The sequence below is a fragment of the Balaenoptera acutorostrata genome, chromosome 15, assembly GCF_949987535.1.
Source record: "Balaenoptera acutorostrata chromosome 15, mBalAcu1.1, whole genome shotgun sequence".
Taxonomy (NCBI): domain Eukaryota; kingdom Metazoa; phylum Chordata; class Mammalia; order Artiodactyla; family Balaenopteridae; genus Balaenoptera; species Balaenoptera acutorostrata.
Genome location: NC_080078.1, coordinates 40,857,053 through 40,877,711, shown reverse-complemented (window position 1 = coordinate 40,877,711; position 20,659 = coordinate 40,857,053). Strand labels below are relative to the sequence as shown.

Sequence of the window (20,659 nt, the reverse complement as noted above, 5' to 3'; positions counted from 1 at the left end):
AGATGCCGGATATGTTTTTGAAAGTAGTGCTAACGGGGTTTGTTGATGAATTGGACGTGGGTTATCGACAGACCATACATCTTTCTTTGTCTGGGGCAGTTCCAGTGTATGTATGAACGACACGATCATCACCCCGGTGATGAGAAAGAGAGAGGAGTCAAGGATGGCTCCAGAGTTTTTGTGCAAGCGGCGCAGTGCCGTTTACTGAGGTGGGGACGACCAAGCGTGAGGAGCTGGGTCGGGGAGGGGTGGGGTCAACAGTTCCGGTTTTGAGCTTTTCAAGTTGCTGATGTTGGCAATGAGCCATCCACGTTGTCTGGGAAGGTGGGAGCTCCCTCCTGAGGCCGGAGGTGGAGATGGGAACCTGAGCCTCGCCGGAGAGAGCGAGAAGCCACAAGGCTGGATGCTGTCCTTTCAGCGAAGAGAAGCACCGTGGGCACGTGGGCACGCCGGCGTGGAGGTTAGGGAGTGAAGGGGGGACCCAAGTGATGGGGACTGAAAAGGAGCCGTCATCGGACAGGAGGGACGCGGTGGAGGCAGTGGGGCGGGTGCACCTTCGCGGGTGTTTTCCGTCACCCGTGGGCACCTGCTCATCCCTTTGAACGAAAATCTTTCTCAGTTGTGTGTATTTCCTCATCTTAAACGAAGGACTGAACACAATCCGATCTGTTACGAGTGACCTGGTCACTTTATAAACGTCGCCTGCGGTCACACCGTTTGTGTGCAAGGCTTGGCGAGGCGCTGTGGCCCACGGGCTGCTTGTTCCCGCGCCCTGCAGCCCAGGCTGTCCCACCTGCCGCTGCATGAAGCATCTGCCCTCCCCCGGCCGTCACTTTCTCCTTGTCCTCTCACCGCGCCTCCTGCTTTCATCCAGGACTTGTCTGATGACCGGCTCGCGGGGCACCCTGGAATCACAGGTGACGCGGGGGCTGTCCTGTGACCTTTGGTCCCTGTTTAGGCTGCTTTCCTTACTTCTTCATTTTCCCTGGATAATTGCTTCCTGGAAGGTGACTTTTGGATAAGTGGAGTGAACTGTAAAAGTTATTCTGATTCACTTGGTTATACAGCAGCAACTAACACAACAGTGTAAAGCAATTATACCTCAATAACGATGTTAAAAAAAAAAGTTATTCTGCTGCCAACTTAATTATGTTGTTCACTAGGCAGCCCCACCCCACGCGTCTCAAATGTCGTGTTAGACCCGGCGTGGGGGGCTGCAGGGAGTGACCCATTAGTTCACTCGTACAACAAGTATTAGTCGTGGGCCTACAGACAAAGCAGGCAAAAAACCCTGCCTGTTTGTTTACAGTACATTTTGATTTACAGAAGGTAGGACATAGATAAATTAGTGAAACATGAAGCATGTAGGGGGCGCTCAGTGCTGTGGAGTCACCCAGCAGAGAAGGTGCCTGTGAGAGCCGGGTGGTGGGGGGGCTGTGGGTGAAACAGGTGGTCCTGGGCCTTGGTGAGAAGATGACGGGGAGTCTGCACCCAAAAGCTCGGGATCCAGCAGCATCGAGATCGCATGACTGTTGTGGGTCATGGCATGTCCGGTGCTTCCTGTCACGCCGAGGTCAACTCCCTGCTCCCCTTCTGTGGCCCGCAGGCTGCCCCCTGACCTCGTGGCCCAGCGCTCAGCTCCAGCCTCGGTGACTCTGCTTTCCTCTCACACCCCAGGCACAGTCCTGCCTCGGGGCCTTTGCACGCCCTCGACTGCCACATGTCTCCCTCCTTCACTTTATTCTGGTCTCTGCTCGAATGTTGCACAATCAATGAGGCCTTCTGGGTGGCCGGCCCCCAGTGCTCTGTCCCCTGTGCAGCCCCCTCCCACGCCGAATCTGTGTTGGCCCCGTGACACTAACCAACACTGTGTGTCAGAGGTGATGCTGTGCTACTCCAGGCCTAAGCCTGAAGATGGCCTGGCAGCTTCTGCCTTTGAATTTGGGGAGCCCTGAGCTGCCACGTAAGAAGTCCGACTACCCTGCTGGAAAGGCTGTGGGAAAGGCCACATGGACAGGCCACCCAGAGAGGGAACAGCCCTGAGACTGCACAGAGAGAGAGGGGCCCGGTTCTCCTGACATCCCAGCAGAGCCTGGGCTTCTTGCCATCCTGCCAGGACACAGATGTGTGAAGGAATCACCCTGGTTGTTCCCACCCAGGGAAGCCTCAGATGACTGTAGCCCCAGCGAAACTCCACGGGGGTGGGTGGGGGTGGCAGAAGAACCACCCAGCTGAGCCCAGTCAGTCCACAGAATCTTGAACGATAATAAATTGATTGCTGTTTTCATCACTTAGTTTTGAGGCAGCTGCAAATAACTGGAACCCTGCCCCTGGCCACCCACTCAAATTGCAGCCTCTGTCTCTATTTCCTTTCTTCTGCATTATTTTTCTTCACAGCACTTAAATTTCCTGACATTTATACATGCATTTGTTTACTATCCATCTCTCCCACTGCCCTGCCATCTCCATGAGGTGGGAATTTTGTTCGCTCTGCTCACGGCTTTATCCCTGGAGCTGAGGACAGTGCCTGGTTCCTAACAAGCCCTCCATACATACTTATTGAATGGATGAGTGGATAAGTATCCACTCTTCTGAGATCAAAATGGCCTTGGTTTTAGAATGACCCTTTTCCTCTAAGAAAAAAAAATCCAATCCCCAGCTCATAAGGGCACACACTGTTCTGTGAGTACCTCCTGTAACTGACCTTAGGCATGAGAATCTGCACATTTTTATTGAACTCCTGCTACATGGAAGACTGCTTGGGAAACTAATAGATAAACATTTAAAAATAAAACAGCCACTTTAAACGAATCCAGTTGTGTGTTTGGAGAATGCCCTGTGTTCCCAAAGAGGGGACAAGAAGCAGTAGGTGATGGGAAGCCAGCCAGAGGAAGGGGCGGAGGTGCCAGGCGCCAGGTACCAGGTAGGAGATACACGGAGGGCTGCTCACGCCTCCCGAGGCCCGCCCCGCACACCCTGCCACGGAATAATCCCCTGGAGAGGCCTCCCGGGCCCCAGAGTCCGGCCTCCTCTGCAGAGGGCCTGAGTCCTGCGGCTGCCACCACGGTCCACACAGTTGCTATTTCGGGTCTCTCCTTGATGCCATCCGCCTGACGTTTTCTCATCGGATTCCAAGCCCAGTGCACCATTTTAGCTGACGTGGGGGAGTGTTTCGTGGGGACAGCAGATGGATGGGATGACAGCTAGCAGGCTGGTGAGGACAGCTGGGAAGTGCTGCTCCTGTGCCCGAGCTGTTGGCTGTGCACGTGCCCAGTGGAGTCTGGACGTGCCTTGGGAGCAGCAGCCTGCGCTGGGGACGCCGTGCGAGCTGCTTCCATGTCCTGTGCTGCTAAGCGTCCTTGTCCATTCATCCAGTCGACCAACTAACTCACGGATTGACCCGGCAGCAGACCTGAGACAGTGGCTTATTTGCCCCCAGGAAGTGTGAGGTGGTTGTGGGGAAGTGAAACACAAGAGAAGAAAGCCCGGGGTTAACCGGGAGCAGGTTACCGCTGTGGGCAACCGGGCCTCAGCCCCACTGGGGGGCTCAGGGCACCCCAAGGGGTAGGGAAGCTGGGCTCTTCATCCGCCACCTCCTGTGCTCCACTGGCTGAGGGTGGACCCCCGGGCGTTACCCTCGTGGAATTCGGTCTGCCTGCAGCCCGACGAAACCTCCAGGCAGAAGTTCTCAGGTTCTTACTAAGATGCCTTAGTCAGCTCGGGCTGGTACAACAAAGTACCATAAATAGGGTAGCTTAGAAACAACAGAGATGTATTTCTCACAGTTCTGGAGGCTGCAAGTCCAAGATCAGCGTGGTAGCATGGTTGGGTTCTAGTGAGGGTCCTTTTCCGGGTTGCAGACAAATTCTCGCCAAATTCTCGTTGTGTCCTCACATGGCAGGAGAAAAGCAAGCCAGCTCTTCTTCCTGTAAGGCCACTAATTCCATCATGAGGGCTCCACCCTCATGACCTAATCGCCTGCCAAAGGCCCCACTTCCAAACACCATCACGTTGGGATTGAGGCTTCAACATACAAGTTTGAGGGGACACGGCCCATTGCACCATGGTTTGGAACAGCGAGCGCTGAGGGGACGTGGACAGGGCGAGGCAGGGTTTGCTACACCGACCAGCACTGCCTGTGCGTCCGCTGCAGGGGAGGTGTGGTGCCAGACCTGGGGGCAGAAGAAACACAAACCATCTAGTGGGGGCAGTGGCTGTATGAGCAGACAAGGTGAACACTAACGCAGAGGCCTGGCTCAGACGCCGCGGGAGGCAGACCACAGAGGGCAGTGAGGAGCTCTGCAGGGCAGGGGACGTGAGCCAGCTCTGGACAGCCGCATGAAGTTCAGGGTCATGCGTGCGTGGTCAGCCGCTCACAGGGTCTCTGCCTCACGTGGCGGCTGCCTTCTGTGAGGCTGGATGGCTGGGATACTTGCTCCCCCAGGCATTCAGCAAAGGGGGCTGGGCTCAGGCATCCCCACATCCCAGGGTGACACCTTTGGTGCCAGGTGGGGAGAGACAGCAGCCCAGTGGCCCTGGTGACCAATCAGAGGGTCCTGGCATTGGAAGTGGTCGGAGAGGCCCCCGGCCCTGCCTCCTTGCCCAAGTCCCGTCTGGCTGGCTCCTTGCTTTTAAGACCACACGGGTGGGGAGTGTGCCCACGCTTTGTCACCTGTGCCAGTGGTTAAGGAGCAGACCGTCCCTTCCTTGCGCCCACTTCTTCATGCCTGGTCTCAGGGAATATCCTTATGACCTGCTCTGTTTACACAGTAGCTTACAGATGAAGAAGCAAAGTGACATACATGCTCATGATCGGTTCTTACAGCCACTCCGTAAGGCAGGTAAGAAGTTATTAGCTTTGGGAAACCAAGGTTTCCCAAATGCCAACGGATGGGCCCGAGGTGAAGTAGCCAGGACGTGGCAAGTCCAGGAGGCACACCCGGGTCCTCGTCCCATGTGCCTCCCTCGTTTTAGAGCCCCCCAGAGGCCCAAGGGCCGTCACGAGGGTGGGAGGGGGCTAAACAGGCCTCAGCATTTCCCAGACGGCTTGAGACCATTTTGTGTGCTGCCCATGTGCTGCTCTAAATAACACGAGCACGCAGTGAAAAAGGCCTCTTTTCTCTCTGTATTGAGAAGAAAACCGCTGTAGGCTGTAGCTTTTGGCCCTTCTTTTGCTCGAATACCCTCTTTAACCAAGAGGACGCAGGCCACAGATTTGGCCTTCGGAAAGCAAGGGAACTGAGTTAGAATGAATAGCACTGTTTTGTTTTTGTTTTATTTATTTTACGGTTGCCTTCTGTTTACAGCAAGTCATAGTTGTTTTTCAAGATGGTGGTGAGATACAGTTTGCTTTTGAAATAAATTTCTTAAAATAAGAAGAGTGAACCTGTTGAAACAAAAACATTGTGTAAATAATTGTCTAGGTGGGGACTTCCCTGGTGGCGCAGTGGTTAAGAATCCGCCTGCCAATGCAGGGGACACGGGTTCGAGCCCTGGCCCGGGAAGATCCCACATGCTGCGGAGCAACTAAGCCCATGCACCGCAACGAAGAGTAGCCCCTGCTCACCACAACTAGAGAAAGCCCGCGCACAGCGACGAAGACCCAATGCAGCCAAAGATAAATAAAATAAATACATTTATTTAAAAAAAATTGTCTAATGGCCCTCACATACAGTAAAAGACCTGGTGGTGGCACAGGAGTGACTGAAGTTTAGGAAATGCTCGTACCCAATAGAGATTAAACGTCTTCATTATTCATAACAATAAAACAGCTACTATTGAGTATCAGTTATATGCCAGGGACTTTAAATTTGTTATTTCTAATCTTTATATAAACCCTATGAAGTAGTTTTTTTTTTTTTAATAATCTTTTACTTTTCTTTTTTAAATTTATTTTATTTTTTGGCTGCATTGGGTCTTTGTTGCTGAGCGTGGGCTTTTTCTAGTTGCAGCAAGTGGGGGCTACTCTTTTTTTTTTTTTTTTAAATAATTTGTGCAATTCACAGCACTTTTTTTTTTTTAATAGCTACTTTTATTTATTTATTTATTTATTTTTGGCTGTGTTGGGTCTTCGTTTCGAGCGAGGGCTTTCTCTAGTTGTGGCAAGCGGGGGCCACTCTTCATCGCGGTGCGCAGGCCTTTCACTATCGTGGCCCCTCCCGTTGCGGGGCACAGGCTCCAAACGCGCAGGCTCAGTAGTTGTGGCTCACGGGCCCAGTTGCTCCGTGGCATGTGGGATCTTCCCAGACCAGGGCTCGAACCCATGTCCCCTGCATTAGCAGGCAGATTCTCAACCACTGCGCCACCAGGGAAGCCCGTGGGGGCTACTCTTCTTTGCAGTGCGCGGGCTTCTCATTGTGGTGGCTTCTCTTGTTGCAGAGCATGGGCTCTAGACACGCGGGCTTCAGTAGTTGTGGCGTGCGGGCTCAGTAGTTGTGGCACACAGGCTTAGTTGCTCCGCAGCATGTGGGATCTTCCCAGACCAGGGATCGAACCCATGTTCCCAGCATTGGCAGGTGGATTCTTAACCACTGGACCACCAGGGAAGGCCCAGACTTTGTTTTCTTTTTTTAACTTTCACTATCCCATTCATTTAGTGACAGTACTGACTTAAAGACATGTTATATGACATTTCAGCAACACTGCTTTTTTTTTTTTTTTAATTAATTAATTTATTTATTTATTTTTGGCTGTGTTGGGTCTTCGTTTCTGTGCGAGGGCTTTCTCTAGTTGCGGCAAGTGGGGGCCGCTCTTCATCGCAGTGCGCGGGCCTCTCATTATCGCGGCTTCTCTTCTTACGGAGCACAGGCTCCAGACGCGCAGGCTCAGTAATTGTGGCTCACGGGCCTAGCTGCTCCGCGGCACGTGGGATCTTCCCAGACCAGGGCTCGAACCCGTGTCCCCTGCATTGGCAGGCAGACTCTCAACCACTGCGCCACCAGGGAAGCCAACACTGCTTTTTTGACACCCTTATCTTCCGTGGAACATTTTTGTACAGATCTGTTAACAGGTATCTCTGTCTTTGATGAACCGTATCTAACATTTTCATGCACTCATCTTCCTCAGCTGTGATCTTAGAACTCTTCACAGCAGACAGTCCAAGGCCCTGGTTTGGAAGGACGTTTCACTGGGGCTCAGCTCAGCCCTCGGAGGCAGTTTGCGGGCACATCCCTGACGCCCACCTGTTCCTAAGCCTCCTCCCCTGGAGGATGAGGGTCGCTCAAGGAAAGCCTGCCTGGCTGCAGCCACAGAATCCCGCCACTTTATAAACAGCCTCGTTCCTAATCTACCTCCCTGCTCCTTTCTGAGCCAGCGACCCAGTCCACTGGCTGGAAGATGCTATCCAGAGCTGTGCAGACGGGTCTCCATGCCTCTGCACCAGGAAAAGTGAGGACAAAATTACAAGGCGCCTCAAAAGGGGAGAAGAGACGAACTCTCACGCAGTTGCTTCAATTCAAACCAGCTGTGAGTGACTAAAATGCCCAGTTTATCCCGAGGTATACGTGGGTCCACTCGCATTTGGCTCCAGGCCCCTAACTGCAGTCCACTTCTCCCACCACTAGATGGCAATCCCGTATTTTAAAATTAATTTATTTATTTATGTATTTATTTTTGGCTGCGTTGGGTCTTGGTTGCTGCGCGTGGGCTGTTTAATTGCGTCCAGCGGGGGCTGCTCTTCGTTGCGGTGCGCAAACTTCTCATTGCAGTGGCTTCTCTTGTTGCAGAGCATGGGCTCCAGGTGCGCGGGCTCAGTAGTTGTGGCTCGCGGGCTCTAGAGCGCAGGCTCAGTAGTTGTGGCACACGGGCTTAGTTGCTCCGTGGCATGTGGGATCTTCCCGGACCAGGGCTCAAACCCGTGTCCCCTGCCTTGGCAGGCGGGTTCTTAACCACTGCGCCACCAGGGAAGCCCAGCAATCGTGTTTTAAAGCAGATTTTTTTCAAGCAATAACACTGTTGAAGTTAAAAAGTAAAAAATAACTGTTTTCACCCCATTATGTTGGAATAAGTCTTAAACCCTTTTGTGAGTGAAGGTAAGGGAAAGCAGGACGTTTCAGCAGCCACTGGTGGGCACGTGAGCTGACATCGCAGTTGTCGGGGGACTGGGCAGTGATGCTCACGCCCTGCACGTCCTGGGACCCGGCAGACATGGCAGGTCTCACCCTTGATAAGGACGTGGATGGCCAACATGTACTGTGTTCCTGCTGTGTACCAGGCACGAAGCCTCATTTAACCCCTACAACTCTAAGAAGTACTATTATTTCCCCTCAATTTACAAATGAAGAAATCAGCCACAGAAAGGTCAGGTAACTCGCCCAAGGTCACAGAGCTCGGAAGTGGCAGAGCCACAACCCACACCCTGCTTCCACTGCGCTGCACACGGCTCTTGTGTTCCAGGAAACAGGCACATGTGGGGGTGCTGACTGAAGCACCGTCTGCAGCAGAGAAACACTGTTGGTCTAACAGCCCACGGGCGAGACGGTGAACCACAAGGGGACAAGGCAGAGCGCTTGGGAGCCGTGCGCTAGATTTAGTGGTGGTCAACCTGGATGATCTCAGAGACTCATGTTGAGACACAGCAGTAAAAACCAAACACAGAAATTAGAACTGTGTGTTATTCATGGCGACCAGCACAGGTATAAGTAGTAAGACTATAAAAGGATACGCTCAAAATATCGCACCCCGTTTATGATGGTGTTTGTCTCAGGGGAGAGGCAAGTGGGATTAGGGAAAAGGGCTTTTATCTGTAATGTCTATTATCTTGTTTCTCTGTCTCTCTCTCCCTCCCTCCCTCTTCAGCAAAAGGGAAAAACCTCAAACCCTACTCTAACTAAGAATAGCATTTTATGATTGATCTTCACAAACACATTTCTTTTCTTTTTTAAAATATTTATTTATTTATTTGGCTGCGCTGCGTCTTAGTTGCGGCATGCAGGATCTTAGTTAAGGCACGTGCGATCTAGTTCCTTGACCAGGGATTTAACCCGGGCCCCCTGCACTGGGAGCGCGGAGTCTTACCCACTGGACCACAGGGAAGTCCTCACGAACGCAATTCTTACACCTGACAGCTGTGACTGCCAAGGCAACAGGGGAGCCTTTGCTCAGGCAGCGTATCTCCCCAGAGAGATTCCCCCAGGCTCCCTCCTCGGGTTTAAATAGCTCATGAGTTCAGTAGGTTAGACCTCCAGCCACAGCACATCTTTGCTAACCTGGAAAAGAGGGATGGAGGGAAAGGGGGGGAGCCCGGGAGAGTCAGTCTGCCTTTTACTTAGTAATTGATTGGTTTAGTTTAAGACAGTGCTTCTCTTTAGGACACCAGCTCCAAACAACTGAGGTTTTTCTTTAAACATAAAAGTTCCAACTATTCCCTTGCTTTGCTTTTTGTGTGTATGAGGAGGGTAGGGTAGGTTACAATCAAATGTTTAATTGCTCAGGTGGAAAGGTCAGTGATTAAAACAAATTGCCCCCCTCCAACTTCTTCTAAAGCTGTAGGCAAATTGGTTACCTAGAAACACAATGACTTATGACTAACCCGCCTCCTGTATTGACCAGGGTCAACACATATGAAACCATAGGTCATTCGTTGACAAGTTTTCCTAGAACTCTGAAAGGTTTATAGAGGTTAATGTTCCCAGATTAATGGGGGCTAATGGCTCTGAGCAAGAAGCCAGGTCTGAGGGGAAAAAAATTGAAAACTGGTTTTTAGTGCCAGCATGGAGCTTTTGCCAGCTGCCAAATGCATTAATAAGAATGTGTAGGGACTTCCCTGGCAGTCCAGTGGTTAGGACTCTTGTGCTTTCACTGCCGGGGCCTGGGTTCAATCCCTAGTCGGGGAACTAAGATCCCACAAGCCACACAGCCGGTGGGCGGTGGGGTGGGGAAAGAAGTGTAGAATTGCAGAGGAAAGGTGGAATAGCTGGGTGCGTAGATAGCTTTGACTCTAACGGATTGCCTCAAAGCTCAGGACGGTTCGGCTCTGTTCTGCACTTCTGTGAGAAGGCCTCCTCAGAAGAGCAATCTATACTTCCTTTTACAAATACTTTAATTATCCTCGATTAGAGGATAATCTCTCCGTGTCGCAAATCCTGTTTCCCTTCCCTGGAGTTTAATATGCCACATCGCTTAGGGGAACAAGTGGTTCCAAATATTAGGAACACCCACGGTAGTTCTGGAAGAGCTGTGACTCCTTGAGAAACTTCCTCCTCTGCCGTAGTAGTGAGACAAGCTCTTTTCAGTTGACCTCCCCTGCTCGGGGGACTGAGCCTCCTTCACTGCTGAGCCTGAGGCGTGCGGCGGATGCAGGGAGGAACCCGTGCAGCTCCGGGGGCCTTAACTGTTTTCACTCCCACCACAACTTCCCGGTCGGACTGAGGGTCTTTCGTGGAACAATTCGCGCCACCTCAGCTTGGGAGACTTGGGACTGAGTGACAGGTCCAAGGTGTGTTTATCTTAAGCCCAGAGAACCTGCTGGGTCTGGGCTCCCCAACTCTAGGGTGAGGCTTGGTGGAGCAGTGGCCACACCTGCTGGGACAACTCCGAATGCTCTCACTTGATTTCTGACTTTGGAAATTACAGGCTACAGGAATATACGCTGCTTGAAAAATATGCGAGGTGTGTGGAGTCAACACCAGGTCTCCCTCAATCCTCCCCCCTCCTACCCGAAGCTTACTTTCCGTGTGAGGTGACCGTGGTCAAGGGCACCTCCTTCGTGTGTGCATGTACATACAACACGCTCCAGAGCTACTGGGTCAATGGTAAAATTCTGAATTTAAAAACAAAATCTAAACAATTCCAGGTTTGTGAAATCACCCTATAAATGCACAAATTTAAATAAAAAGCAAAACCAAAAGCCTCATTCCTTAATCACATCTTGTATTTTATTTCTTATAATTAATGGCTAATGAAGGAAAAAAGTGTTTGTAGCGCCCTACTATTTTAAGACAGCAACTGTAACTCAAATGCTAATCTACTCCATAAAACAGGGAGCCTTCCCCCAGGGCTGTAGTGGGCGTTTATTAAGTTTCCAGAACCCAGTGGCAACTAGTCAGTTTTATTACTTATCAAACATAGGAAAAAATTACATGTTATTATTGTTTCCCACAGCTGGAAAATTCCACAAACAATACATTTTCTCCATGTACACAATCCCTTGACTCAAACCAGAAGCTAGCTATCAAAATACCTACAATTACGATTCTCAGTCTGGAGCCTGGCTGCTTCTGAGGGTTATCTGGTGGGATGCCAAGGGGCACTGCCCACGATAAGGTGTGGGTGCTCCATCTGTCCAGAGAGCAATGTCTACTTGAGGCTAAGGAATCATGTTTATTTCTCAAAAACGTCAAATGGAAGCTTTTCCCCCCAAATGAAATACAGGGAACCACATACATAAAACAAGTTTTAGGAGCCGGCACTGGCAGCAGTAGTTGGCTGATACGAATTCTCACTGCACACATACCGTAGGGGTGCGCGCGGCCCTCCCCCCCCCACCCCACACCACGGCGTGCCCGGGGGAAATGCTCTGCACACCCTGAACCTCTCGGTTCAAAGACTGGGCGTCTTGCCTGGGACACAGAAAGGTCTATGGAGGTCCAAGAGCCGCCAACACTGTGCCAGTGTTGCTTGCCCTTCTTTCGGGTAAATGCTAGCCAGAGGTAGCAGAGCTGGTTTTTTATGTGCTCAAGTCCAGCTCTTTAAATTTAACTTTTCTGGCTTTGCCTTTTTGGTTGCAATAAATTTCAACAAATTACTAGTTCTGCTTGTGTTACTGCAGCTCTCAGACCCTGTGGCACCTCATTCCAGATCACAGGAAACAGCGATACATGTTCCCAAACTTTGAGAAAGCCCTGAACGTTCCCACACAGCTTCCTGCCCTTAAACTAGTTTCTGAATATTCTGGTTCTTTTCCTTCTTTGTATATTCTTCCAGTCGAAGAAGCCACTTTGCCCAGTACTGGGAGCAGAGCTCTGCGTCCATGAAATGCGGGTGGGCAGGGGACCCGTCCTTGTAGGCAACCACGATCAAGCCGCACTGAACCTAGGAAGGAACACAGGGCAATTCCAGCATCTCCACAGCAGCACCAGAGCTGAGGTCCATTTCCTTCTTACTCCAGGGCACACTCAGAACAAAACAATCTACAGGAACAGCTCCTAACTCAATTCCTAAGACGGGTCGATGAAAGACTGGCCCAGGATACACAAGAACACAGAGATGAGAGGTAAGACGCTAAAGAATGGACTGTGATCTTTAAAGAGCTATTAACAACCACAAAAAGCCCAGCAAGAGGCGGAAAGTGCTTTCTGAAGTGGCAGAAGGACAGTAACAGAGTAAGCAGTGGGTTACAAACAGAATAAAACCCTAAGGAGGGAAGGAGCTATAACCCGGCATCGAGCAAAGCTTTAAGTAAGCGGAGGCTCCGCGTCCTGACCTGAAAGCTGTAGTTGATGTCATGGTTTACGGCACCAACATAAGCCACGACTTGCAGCGGGTTGTCAAATGTATTTTGGATGAAAGGCTTTTGCTTCTCCGATGTCTTCCAATCAATCACACACAGCTTGCCCCTAAAGAGAAATCAAAGGAAGCCCTTGAAGGTTAATAGTTCACACTAAAACGCTATTAGGCTAAACCTCTTCTTACACATAGTTTGCTAGTTGTCACCCAATGACTGTTGCTTCTATTCCCCACGTTCCAAGAAGACGGCTCTCCTGAGCTTTACTTAGGGTTGAAGAGGTGTGACGTTCTCTTTCCTCTGAGCCCCTCATTCAGGTCAGCCACGAGGTATGATGGAAGATGCTTCCTAAGTGCACTCATGGGAGCTGCAGGTGCGGGCCCAGGTGCGTGTGCTGGGAAACAACTTCTCCAGCACAAGCTTCTAAACTTTCTAGAAGTTTCTTTGGACCTCCATGGTTTAACAGTTGACAAAGGAATTGAAACTATTATTATCTTAGTTGATTTGGCTTCAAACGTCTATCAGAACGAACCACAACAGACCAGTAGCAAAGTCCCCATCGTAAAGGACTAAGCATCATGGTGCCTCAGAAACCAAAGCTGGAGTTCAAATCCATCAACACTTAACAGGCACCAACTATATGCAGAAATACAAATAAGAAGACCTGGTCCCTGTCCTAAAAGTTTACACACAGGGTAGGGATATTACTGACTATTAGGGATATTGGGAAAAGAAAAAAATTCCTGCCACTTTTTTTTAGTTAAATAACCAGTACATCCCCCACCCCCACCCCATCCCGGTGGAATTTTACACTTGCCAAGCACAGATGTCAAAAGGGCCGCAGGGCAGCTGCACTGAGAACTAGTGATTCTCAAAGGGCTCTATCTGCTCACTTCAGTTTCAAAATCAGCAGTTTAGAGGGAGATTTGCACAGAGTTACCTTCCTGTCACCGTAGCCCTAGATTACAACTTACGCAAGGTATTTATAAAATCTATAAAGTCTAGAATAGCACCGTCTAAAGAAATAAAATGCGAGCTACACACATCACTTAAAATTTTCTAGTAGCTACATCCAAAAAGAAAAAAAAAGAAACAGGTGAAATTTTAATATTTTATTTAACCCAACATATCCAAAATATCATTTCAATATATAATGAATATTAAAAAGTTATTAATGAGATATTCTACATTCCTTTTTGTACGAAGTCATTGAAATCTAATTTGTATATTTACAGCATACCTCTGTTTGGACTGGCCACAGTCACATGCTTAATGATGGTCTTCTATGGCTAAAGGCTACTCTACTGGACGGTGCAGGTATAGAGGTAACATGTCATCTTTATAACTGTTTTCTATTGCTGTAGAGCTTGACAATCTATGCAAATGAAGAGAGGGCCCCAGCACCCCAGGGCACTACCATTCCTAGTTCTCTCCCTTGAAAAAAATCAAAATACCCTACAGTAAAGACTTCTGCCACGTACCACTGTTTCTAGCAATGTACTATAACTTCTAGAACTTAATAACATGGAAAAAAACTTAGTAGTATAAACCCAAATTAAAATTGCAATGAGACAGTCCACAAACAGCTCTTTAACAAATAAAAAGAGCTAATTTATTTTGCTCAGCCTAATTTATTTTGAAATGCAGGCTGAAATGATGAAACAGTGTTAAAACGCACGTTCCCTGTGGCCCCGCAATTTCCCTTTTAGGTCTGTACCATAGAGCAATGGTTTGCTATCCTGGGTGCAAGTGACACGTGCCTGGAAAATTTAAGAAGTATTCACGCCCAGGCCTACTTCAGATCAACGGAATTTATCCAAACCTCACATATCATTCACCAAAACAAACCAACGAACCCGTGCACCTGCCGAGAGAAACTCACGACAGAATAGGAGACACGGTCATTGCTGTAGTTTGTAACTGAAAAACCAGAAAAACATGAGTGCTCCCAACAGGGTAATAGATATGGTTCATTCATACCCAACAGCAGTTAAAAAGAGAGAACAGGATCAAGAGAGAATAGGATCAAAATAATGTTGCTAACATTTACTGAGTAGATAGTGTGCATTTTAAGTACCGTACAGGGAATGTCTCATTTAACCTCTATAACAAACCTATGAGGTAGGTACTATTATTTGTCCTATTTTACAAATAAACAAATTGAGGTACAGAGAACCCAAAGCCAAGTAAGTAGCCCAGGGTTAAGAAGAAAAGCCAGAAACCAAACTCAGGCAGCCTGTCTCCAGAGCCCAGTAACTTTTAACTGGAGTTCCAAGGGTTTCACTCACAGATTTTCCCCTTATCCTGTTGTATCGCTCATATGCTTTTTTCTTTTTTTTCTTTTTTTTGGAATAGGGGTATCTGCAGGTTATATCTACCCTTGAAATCTGGAGTAAGTGGTGAAAACAGTAACATAGCAGCAATTTAAAAGCCACGGAAAGCTTTATTAAGCTCAGAGTTCCTATCCACGTCAAACACTGCCTGGAAGCCAGGCAAAGAGTTGATTTTCAGGGCCAACAGATCAAGGTGCTATTTTTAGGGAAACAGGAAAGAAAATGCAGGAATCAAATTGGATCTTATGGCCGGTACTTTGCTTGGGGTGGGGCGGGGAGGGGAGGGGAACATGCTGGAAAACAGGCCATCCTAGGGATACTGGAAAGTTGTATCTTTTCTCCACGAAACACTTTGACTTCAGAATGTAGACTTACAAGGATGAGATGGCTCTTACCTGATGTGACTTTACAGAGACCACACCTTGAAGCAGGAATTAAAAGGAAAAACTAGCATTGGAAGGGAACCATGTGTCCCACCCAGAATGAATTCACCTCCACACTTGATGTAAAAAATTGAATACTTACTGATAATCAGCTACACAGTCCAGCAGACCTACATACTTTAGGGTCTCATGTTTAACAGCACTTTCCAGAGCCTGCACTCCACTGACATCTCTCAGAACGTGCTGGATACTTTGGATGTAGCCAGATTTGAGGAGATTTTCATCAGGCTCTTTTAAGTTCCCCTGGGGTGACAGTATGCTTTCCAAGGCTTCATGAAACCGTTTCCCTTGTAAAAACATGTCTGAAAAGAAAATCAGGGGAAAAGGAAAACAACAGCAATAACTAAAAACCGCAAAACAAAGCTAATACTAAAGAACAGATACTCTATAAAACTCTCAACAATCAAATTAAAAATTACATGAATTACCTTTAAGTGACAACCCCTAAGACACCATATTTCAGCCTCTTGTGAAATACACTAAGAATGCACTTTGAAAACAAAAGGGACTAGAAGAGCTTAGATAATAAAATAGATTAAAATGAAGTATTTCTAGTAGCATTAGGTCAAAGCTAGAATTGAAGATCTGGGGGCTACAGGACCACACCTAGTGAATTCACACAGAATTTAAGTGTGAATTTAAGTGTCCGTTTAATTTAGGTAACCAGTAAGTTAACTAGCTGTGATAAATAGTTATTAGACATTTAGGGAACTGTGCTTGTTTACAGTTCTTTTTACAACCAAATCTTAATTATGAACATAGGTGGAGGCATCCTTTTACCAACAGGCTTAGTGACTGGCAAAGAGTGAAAATCAAGGCACACACAAATTAATGTTGTGGGATTTGGGGCAGAGGGGAGGAAAATATATGACCGTCTTCTCCTGCACTTTCTTTTAGGGCAAGAACAGCCTAAGACAGTGGCTCTGTCCTGAATTTTTTTTCCTCATACACTTTTTTTTTTTCTTTTTTTGGCCTCCATGTAGCATGTGGGTTCTTGGTTCCCTGACCAGCGATCAAACCCATGCCCCTTGAAATGGAAGCATGCAGTCTTAACCACTGGACCACCAGGGAAGTCCCTTCTCATACACTTTTAAGAAAAGAGGACACAAACATATTCAACAATGCAAGAAACACTACATATTCACTTGACTCTTGATAAAGGAGAGAAAGAAAGAAAAAAGAGGGTATTGCTGTGCTAAGCAGTGGCCTTGGTGCTTTCAAACTGTTAACTTTCAAACACAACCACCTGGCAAGATAAGGATCATCACCCCCATTTTAATGAAGAAGGCCTAGGCAGTGCTGTTAATTTGCCTCAAAGCACAATGTGGGCCTGGGGCCTGGCACCAGAGCCTAAGTTCATTCTGGTCCCTCACACAGCAGAGCGAGAGATGAAAACTCAGGGACCATCAGTAAGATACACACAGAAACAGAGCAGGAGATATACATGCTTGGAGACAGACCCACAGAAAACGAGGAAAACCATCTCATCTAATGAGGTAATGTCAAACCATATTACCTTTGTCAAGTATTTTTTACAAAGATTTTGAAAGGTCAGTTCTACCATTGGCAAAAAATGGAATTGCTTCAGGGAAATTACTTGGAAAGTGAAGTGAAATTCAACTGAGGAAATAAGTTATTCTACTCCAAATTTACTTGGCTTAATTGGACTTATCAGCACATAAAAGCCCTACAAATTTAAGACTTATGGAATTAAAACCTAGGGAAAAGAAGAGCAGTATTTATCTACAGACTAGCTTTTACTGAAGCAGAACACAAACATGTTAAAAACATGAGGGAAAAAAATTCGTTTATCAACAGCCAAGCAAACAGACAACTCATTCCCCACTGCAGTCTTAACCCCAGGAAGGTCTTCATATGTAAGGGGCAACACACATGGGATCTGGGTTACAGAATCCCTTAGGATTGTAAAGCTAAGAACATTAAACATGATTAAACTTGTGAAAATAAATCTTAAAAGATTCAAGAGTTATTGCAGATAGCATCAAGTCAGAGTATTCACTCAATAAATTAAAGGAATAAAAGTGAAATGTTTTCAAGTCCCAGTAAATAAAATGTATTAAAAAAAAAAAAACCATGAGTCTCCTATATTCTGACTGACAGCATGGATACTTTAGAATTAAAAAAGTCAGTGTAGGACTTCCCTGGTGGTGCAGTGGTTAAGAATCCGCCTGCCAACGCAGGGAACACGGGTTCGAGCCCTGGCCCGGGAAGATCCCACATGCTGTGGAGCAATGAAGCCCGTGCGCCACAACTACTGAGCCTTCGCTCTAGAGCCCTCAAGCCACAACTACTGAGCCCACGTGCCACAACTACTGAAGCCTGCGCGCCTAGAGCCCGTGCTTCGCAACAAGAGAAGCCACCGCAATGAGAAGCCCGCGCACCGCAAAGAAGAATAGCCCCCGCTCACCGCAACTAGAGAAAGCCCGCGTGCAGCAACGAAGACCCAACGCAGCCAAAAATAAATAAAATAAATAAATTTATATAAAAATAAAAGGCAATTAACTCCTGCATATAGTCCTTGCCCCAGGGAGCCGAGGAATTTACATGGGGCTCCGGCCTTGACCATTTTTGCCATGTCCAAGTGCCACCTAAATACTTAATATTTTTTCTTTAAAACACGTGACCACAGGTTTAATGTGTTATGCATACACACAGGTTTTTTCTAAGATGCCTCAAAATAAGTGCATTGCTCTTAAATTAAAAATTTAAGTGCTTGTGTACCACGAGGGGTACATGTACTGCTCTCTGGGAAGCATGGCCTAAGGAATGCTCAGTGTAAAACTTAGCTTCAACAACTATAATCCTGATGGGGGACCAGCTAATTCTCCTGTACCATTGGTCTTTTCTTTCATCTTGCTTTTGAATGGAATATATTTTAAGAAAGCTATTCTCCTCACTTGTCTAAGAAGTTAGTGAGTTAGGAGTTGAAGGCTGAAGTTTATCAATTCTCAGTTCCTAATGAAGAACATCTGATCATCTCAATTTACTAAGACCTAAACACAGATCACATGTTCTGGCTTATTGCCCGTTTTTAAATTTATGAGTCAGTCTCTGCTGATAAGCAGAGCAAGGGGGTATTTACTAGATTCTGAACAGAATGCCTAGCAAACAACTAGAATTCCATTATGAGGCGACTGACTCTCCCATAATCAAACAAAACAGGCAATTCTAATACTTAAAGTTTGTAGCTTATAAAATAAATGAATTTCATACATCTTTAGTCAAAATACTTGATCTCTGTGCTTCAATTTTATCTGTGAAATGGGGATAATAGTATCTGTGCTTCATAGGGTTGTCATGAGGATTAAGTGAGTTAATATATAAAAAATACTGTTAATACTAATGATCATTTGAAAGTAGTTCCTCACTAGTTAACATTAGAAAAAGCACAACTCATCCTTTTGACACTGGTGCTCTGTATTCTGGAAAACATAATAACCATATGGAATCAGGATTAAGAAAATTACTTGAAGTATATTCTGCAAAGCCATCCTCTCCCAGTTCCAGAATCATCCGACGTTTCCACCTCTCCAAACAGGAAATCTGTTCTGAGGTCATGGTCTGCTGAAGGATTCGGGTCACACTTGGTATCATATTCCTTTGCAAAGGGATTTTCAAAGGAATTGTAGGATCACTTGTTGCACTTGGTTTTCCGCTTTTCTCTGGATTGAAGAGAGGACACCAGTTTCGTGGAACTCCTGCTTCTTCTTGCTTTGGGGCCTTACACTTCCTCACAGGTCCATAGAGTAAATCATCTTCCTCAAACAAAGACTGTGGCGCCTGAGCATGGCCTCTGAATGACAAGACAGACCTTACTAAATCAGAGTACTTTTCTTGGTCCACTTCTTCATAAGGGTTCACTTTTTTCTTCCGGCCACACAAATAAGAGGAAGTGGAGAAGACCACACAGGGGGCTGGTTCTACAGAAAACCCCTTTGAACTTTTAAGCTGCCTGCAGATGGTCTGAAATACCTTCATCTTTAGATTTTTTTCACTTCCCTCTAGTATACTTGTAATGTCGAGGACCTTTTTAATTTTTGCTTTCCTATCAAAGAGAAAAGTGGTGTTAGATATCAAATGTGTTAAATATTTGAACCATCAAAGCGAAAGCTGCAACAGTATGATATTGCACATTAAAATTGTATTCGGTAAACTTTTTCGACATGTTTAACAGAGGAAAACAAACCTGACTCCATACTGAATCTATTACTTTAGCTCTAACATTTGTGCCCTGTTGCAGGGGGCTTAGTCTTTCCGGCTCTGCACCTTTTGGAAAAGTGCATTGCCTATAGCCGGAAATACACAGAAGAACCCATTCTCAAGGCTCTGACCTTTAAAGGTATTAACACTTTTCCAATCATATAGACATTAAAAAGTTGCAGAACAGAAAATAACGATCTTGTTGCAGGTATATAGGAACATTGTGACCACACCTGCGTGGACATTTGTAAGAACAAAGGATGCCGGCACCAAGAAGTGGGCAACAAGCAGCCACACTCCCTCCCCTTTTAGAATAAAAGAAGCCTGAACTCTAACTGGGGTAGATGGTTCTTTGGGACACGAGTCCACCGTCTTCTCTGGCTACTGGCTTTCTGAATAAAGTCGCTATACTTTGCCCTAACAGGTCATCTGTCAATTTACTGGCTTGTCCTCCAGCCGAGCTTGGACTCGGTAATACTCGGACAAAACTATTTCTAAAGGACCGGCACTTGTTAAACGTGAAGTAGTAGACAGCTTGGGGCCACATGTCCCCAACTATGGAGCCATGTGCCGGCCACGAAGGGAGGCGTGTGTGAGACAAAGAAACACAGGACGCTGGAGGAGCGGCGACAGTCAGAGTTAACAGTGCCTCCACTCGTCCCTAAACACCAGATTCTCTGCTACGTATCCTGCGTGGAGAGTTCTCATCTAACCCCTCACACCCTCCAAGGTGGGCACCACTGCGACCCGGCCCGCTCAAGACGCGGCACTCGCGCTCCTGAAGGGTCCCCATTGACCTGAGCTGGCCAGAGGCCATCAGCAGGGCCCACCGCCCGATCCCCGCTCCGGCGGAGGCGGAGCCCCGGCGGGGACAGGACGGCGGCGGCCCCTCGGGCGGGCGTCAGGGTTAGGGAGGGCCGGCAGGGGAGGTACCTCGGAAGCCGGCGCGCTCCGCTAGCCCCAGGGCGCGACAACCCCGCGAGCAGGTACTTTCGTCGGTCCCGCGCTTTGCTCCCGACTTAGGCCCCGCCCCAGGCACGGCGGCCCCAGCATGCACTGCGGCGCTCACGCCCCACCCCTAGCCCCTCGTGCACCTCAGTGGACACTCGAGCGATCCGTGGGGAGACCCTCCCCGCACGCAGAAGCGCGGGCGCCTCCAAATCTCGCCCTCTCTCGCGCTGTCTCTCTCTCTCTCTCTCTCTCACGAGATCTCGTTTACG

General features: G+C 47.7%; 1 protein-coding gene across 2 annotated transcripts; it reads right to left on the bottom strand.

The window, feature by feature from the left end:
• Window positions 1–11,731: 11,731 nt before the first annotated feature.
• Window positions 11,732–20,652, bottom strand: MGME1 (mitochondrial genome maintenance exonuclease 1). 2 transcript variants are annotated; one of them, XM_007181839.3, is made up of 5 exons: window positions 20,534–20,652; window positions 18,707–19,284; window positions 15,301–15,520; window positions 12,422–12,554; window positions 11,732–12,030 (listed from the first exon to the last, which is right to left on the bottom strand). In XM_007181839.3, exons 2-5 carry the CDS (start codon window positions 19,215–19,217, stop codon window positions 11,869–11,871), a joined length of 1,026 nt encoding a protein of 341 aa, XP_007181901.2. In that variant the 5' UTR covers window positions 19,218–19,284; window positions 20,534–20,652; the 3' UTR covers window positions 11,732–11,868. The 2 variants fall into 2 exon arrangements, with proteins under 2 accessions (XP_007181901.2, XP_007181900.2); XM_007181838.3 differs by lacking the exon at window positions 20,534–20,652 and adding an exon at window positions 20,373–20,502.
• Window positions 20,653–20,659: the final 7 nt, after the last annotated feature.

Coding starts and splice junctions, on each gene's coding strand:
- MGME1 (XM_007181839.3), bottom strand. CDS start 19,217: ATGAAGGTATTTCAGACCATCTGCAGGCAGCTTAAAAGTTCAAAGGGG. Junction 12,555..15,300: donor GACTGTGTAGCTGATTATCA/GTAAGTATTCAA, acceptor ATTTCTCTTTAG/GGGCAAGCTGTGTGTGATTG. Junction 12,031..12,421: donor ACATCAACTACAGCTTTCAG/GTCAGGACGCGG, acceptor GTTCCTTCCTAG/GTTCAGTGCGGCTTGATCGT.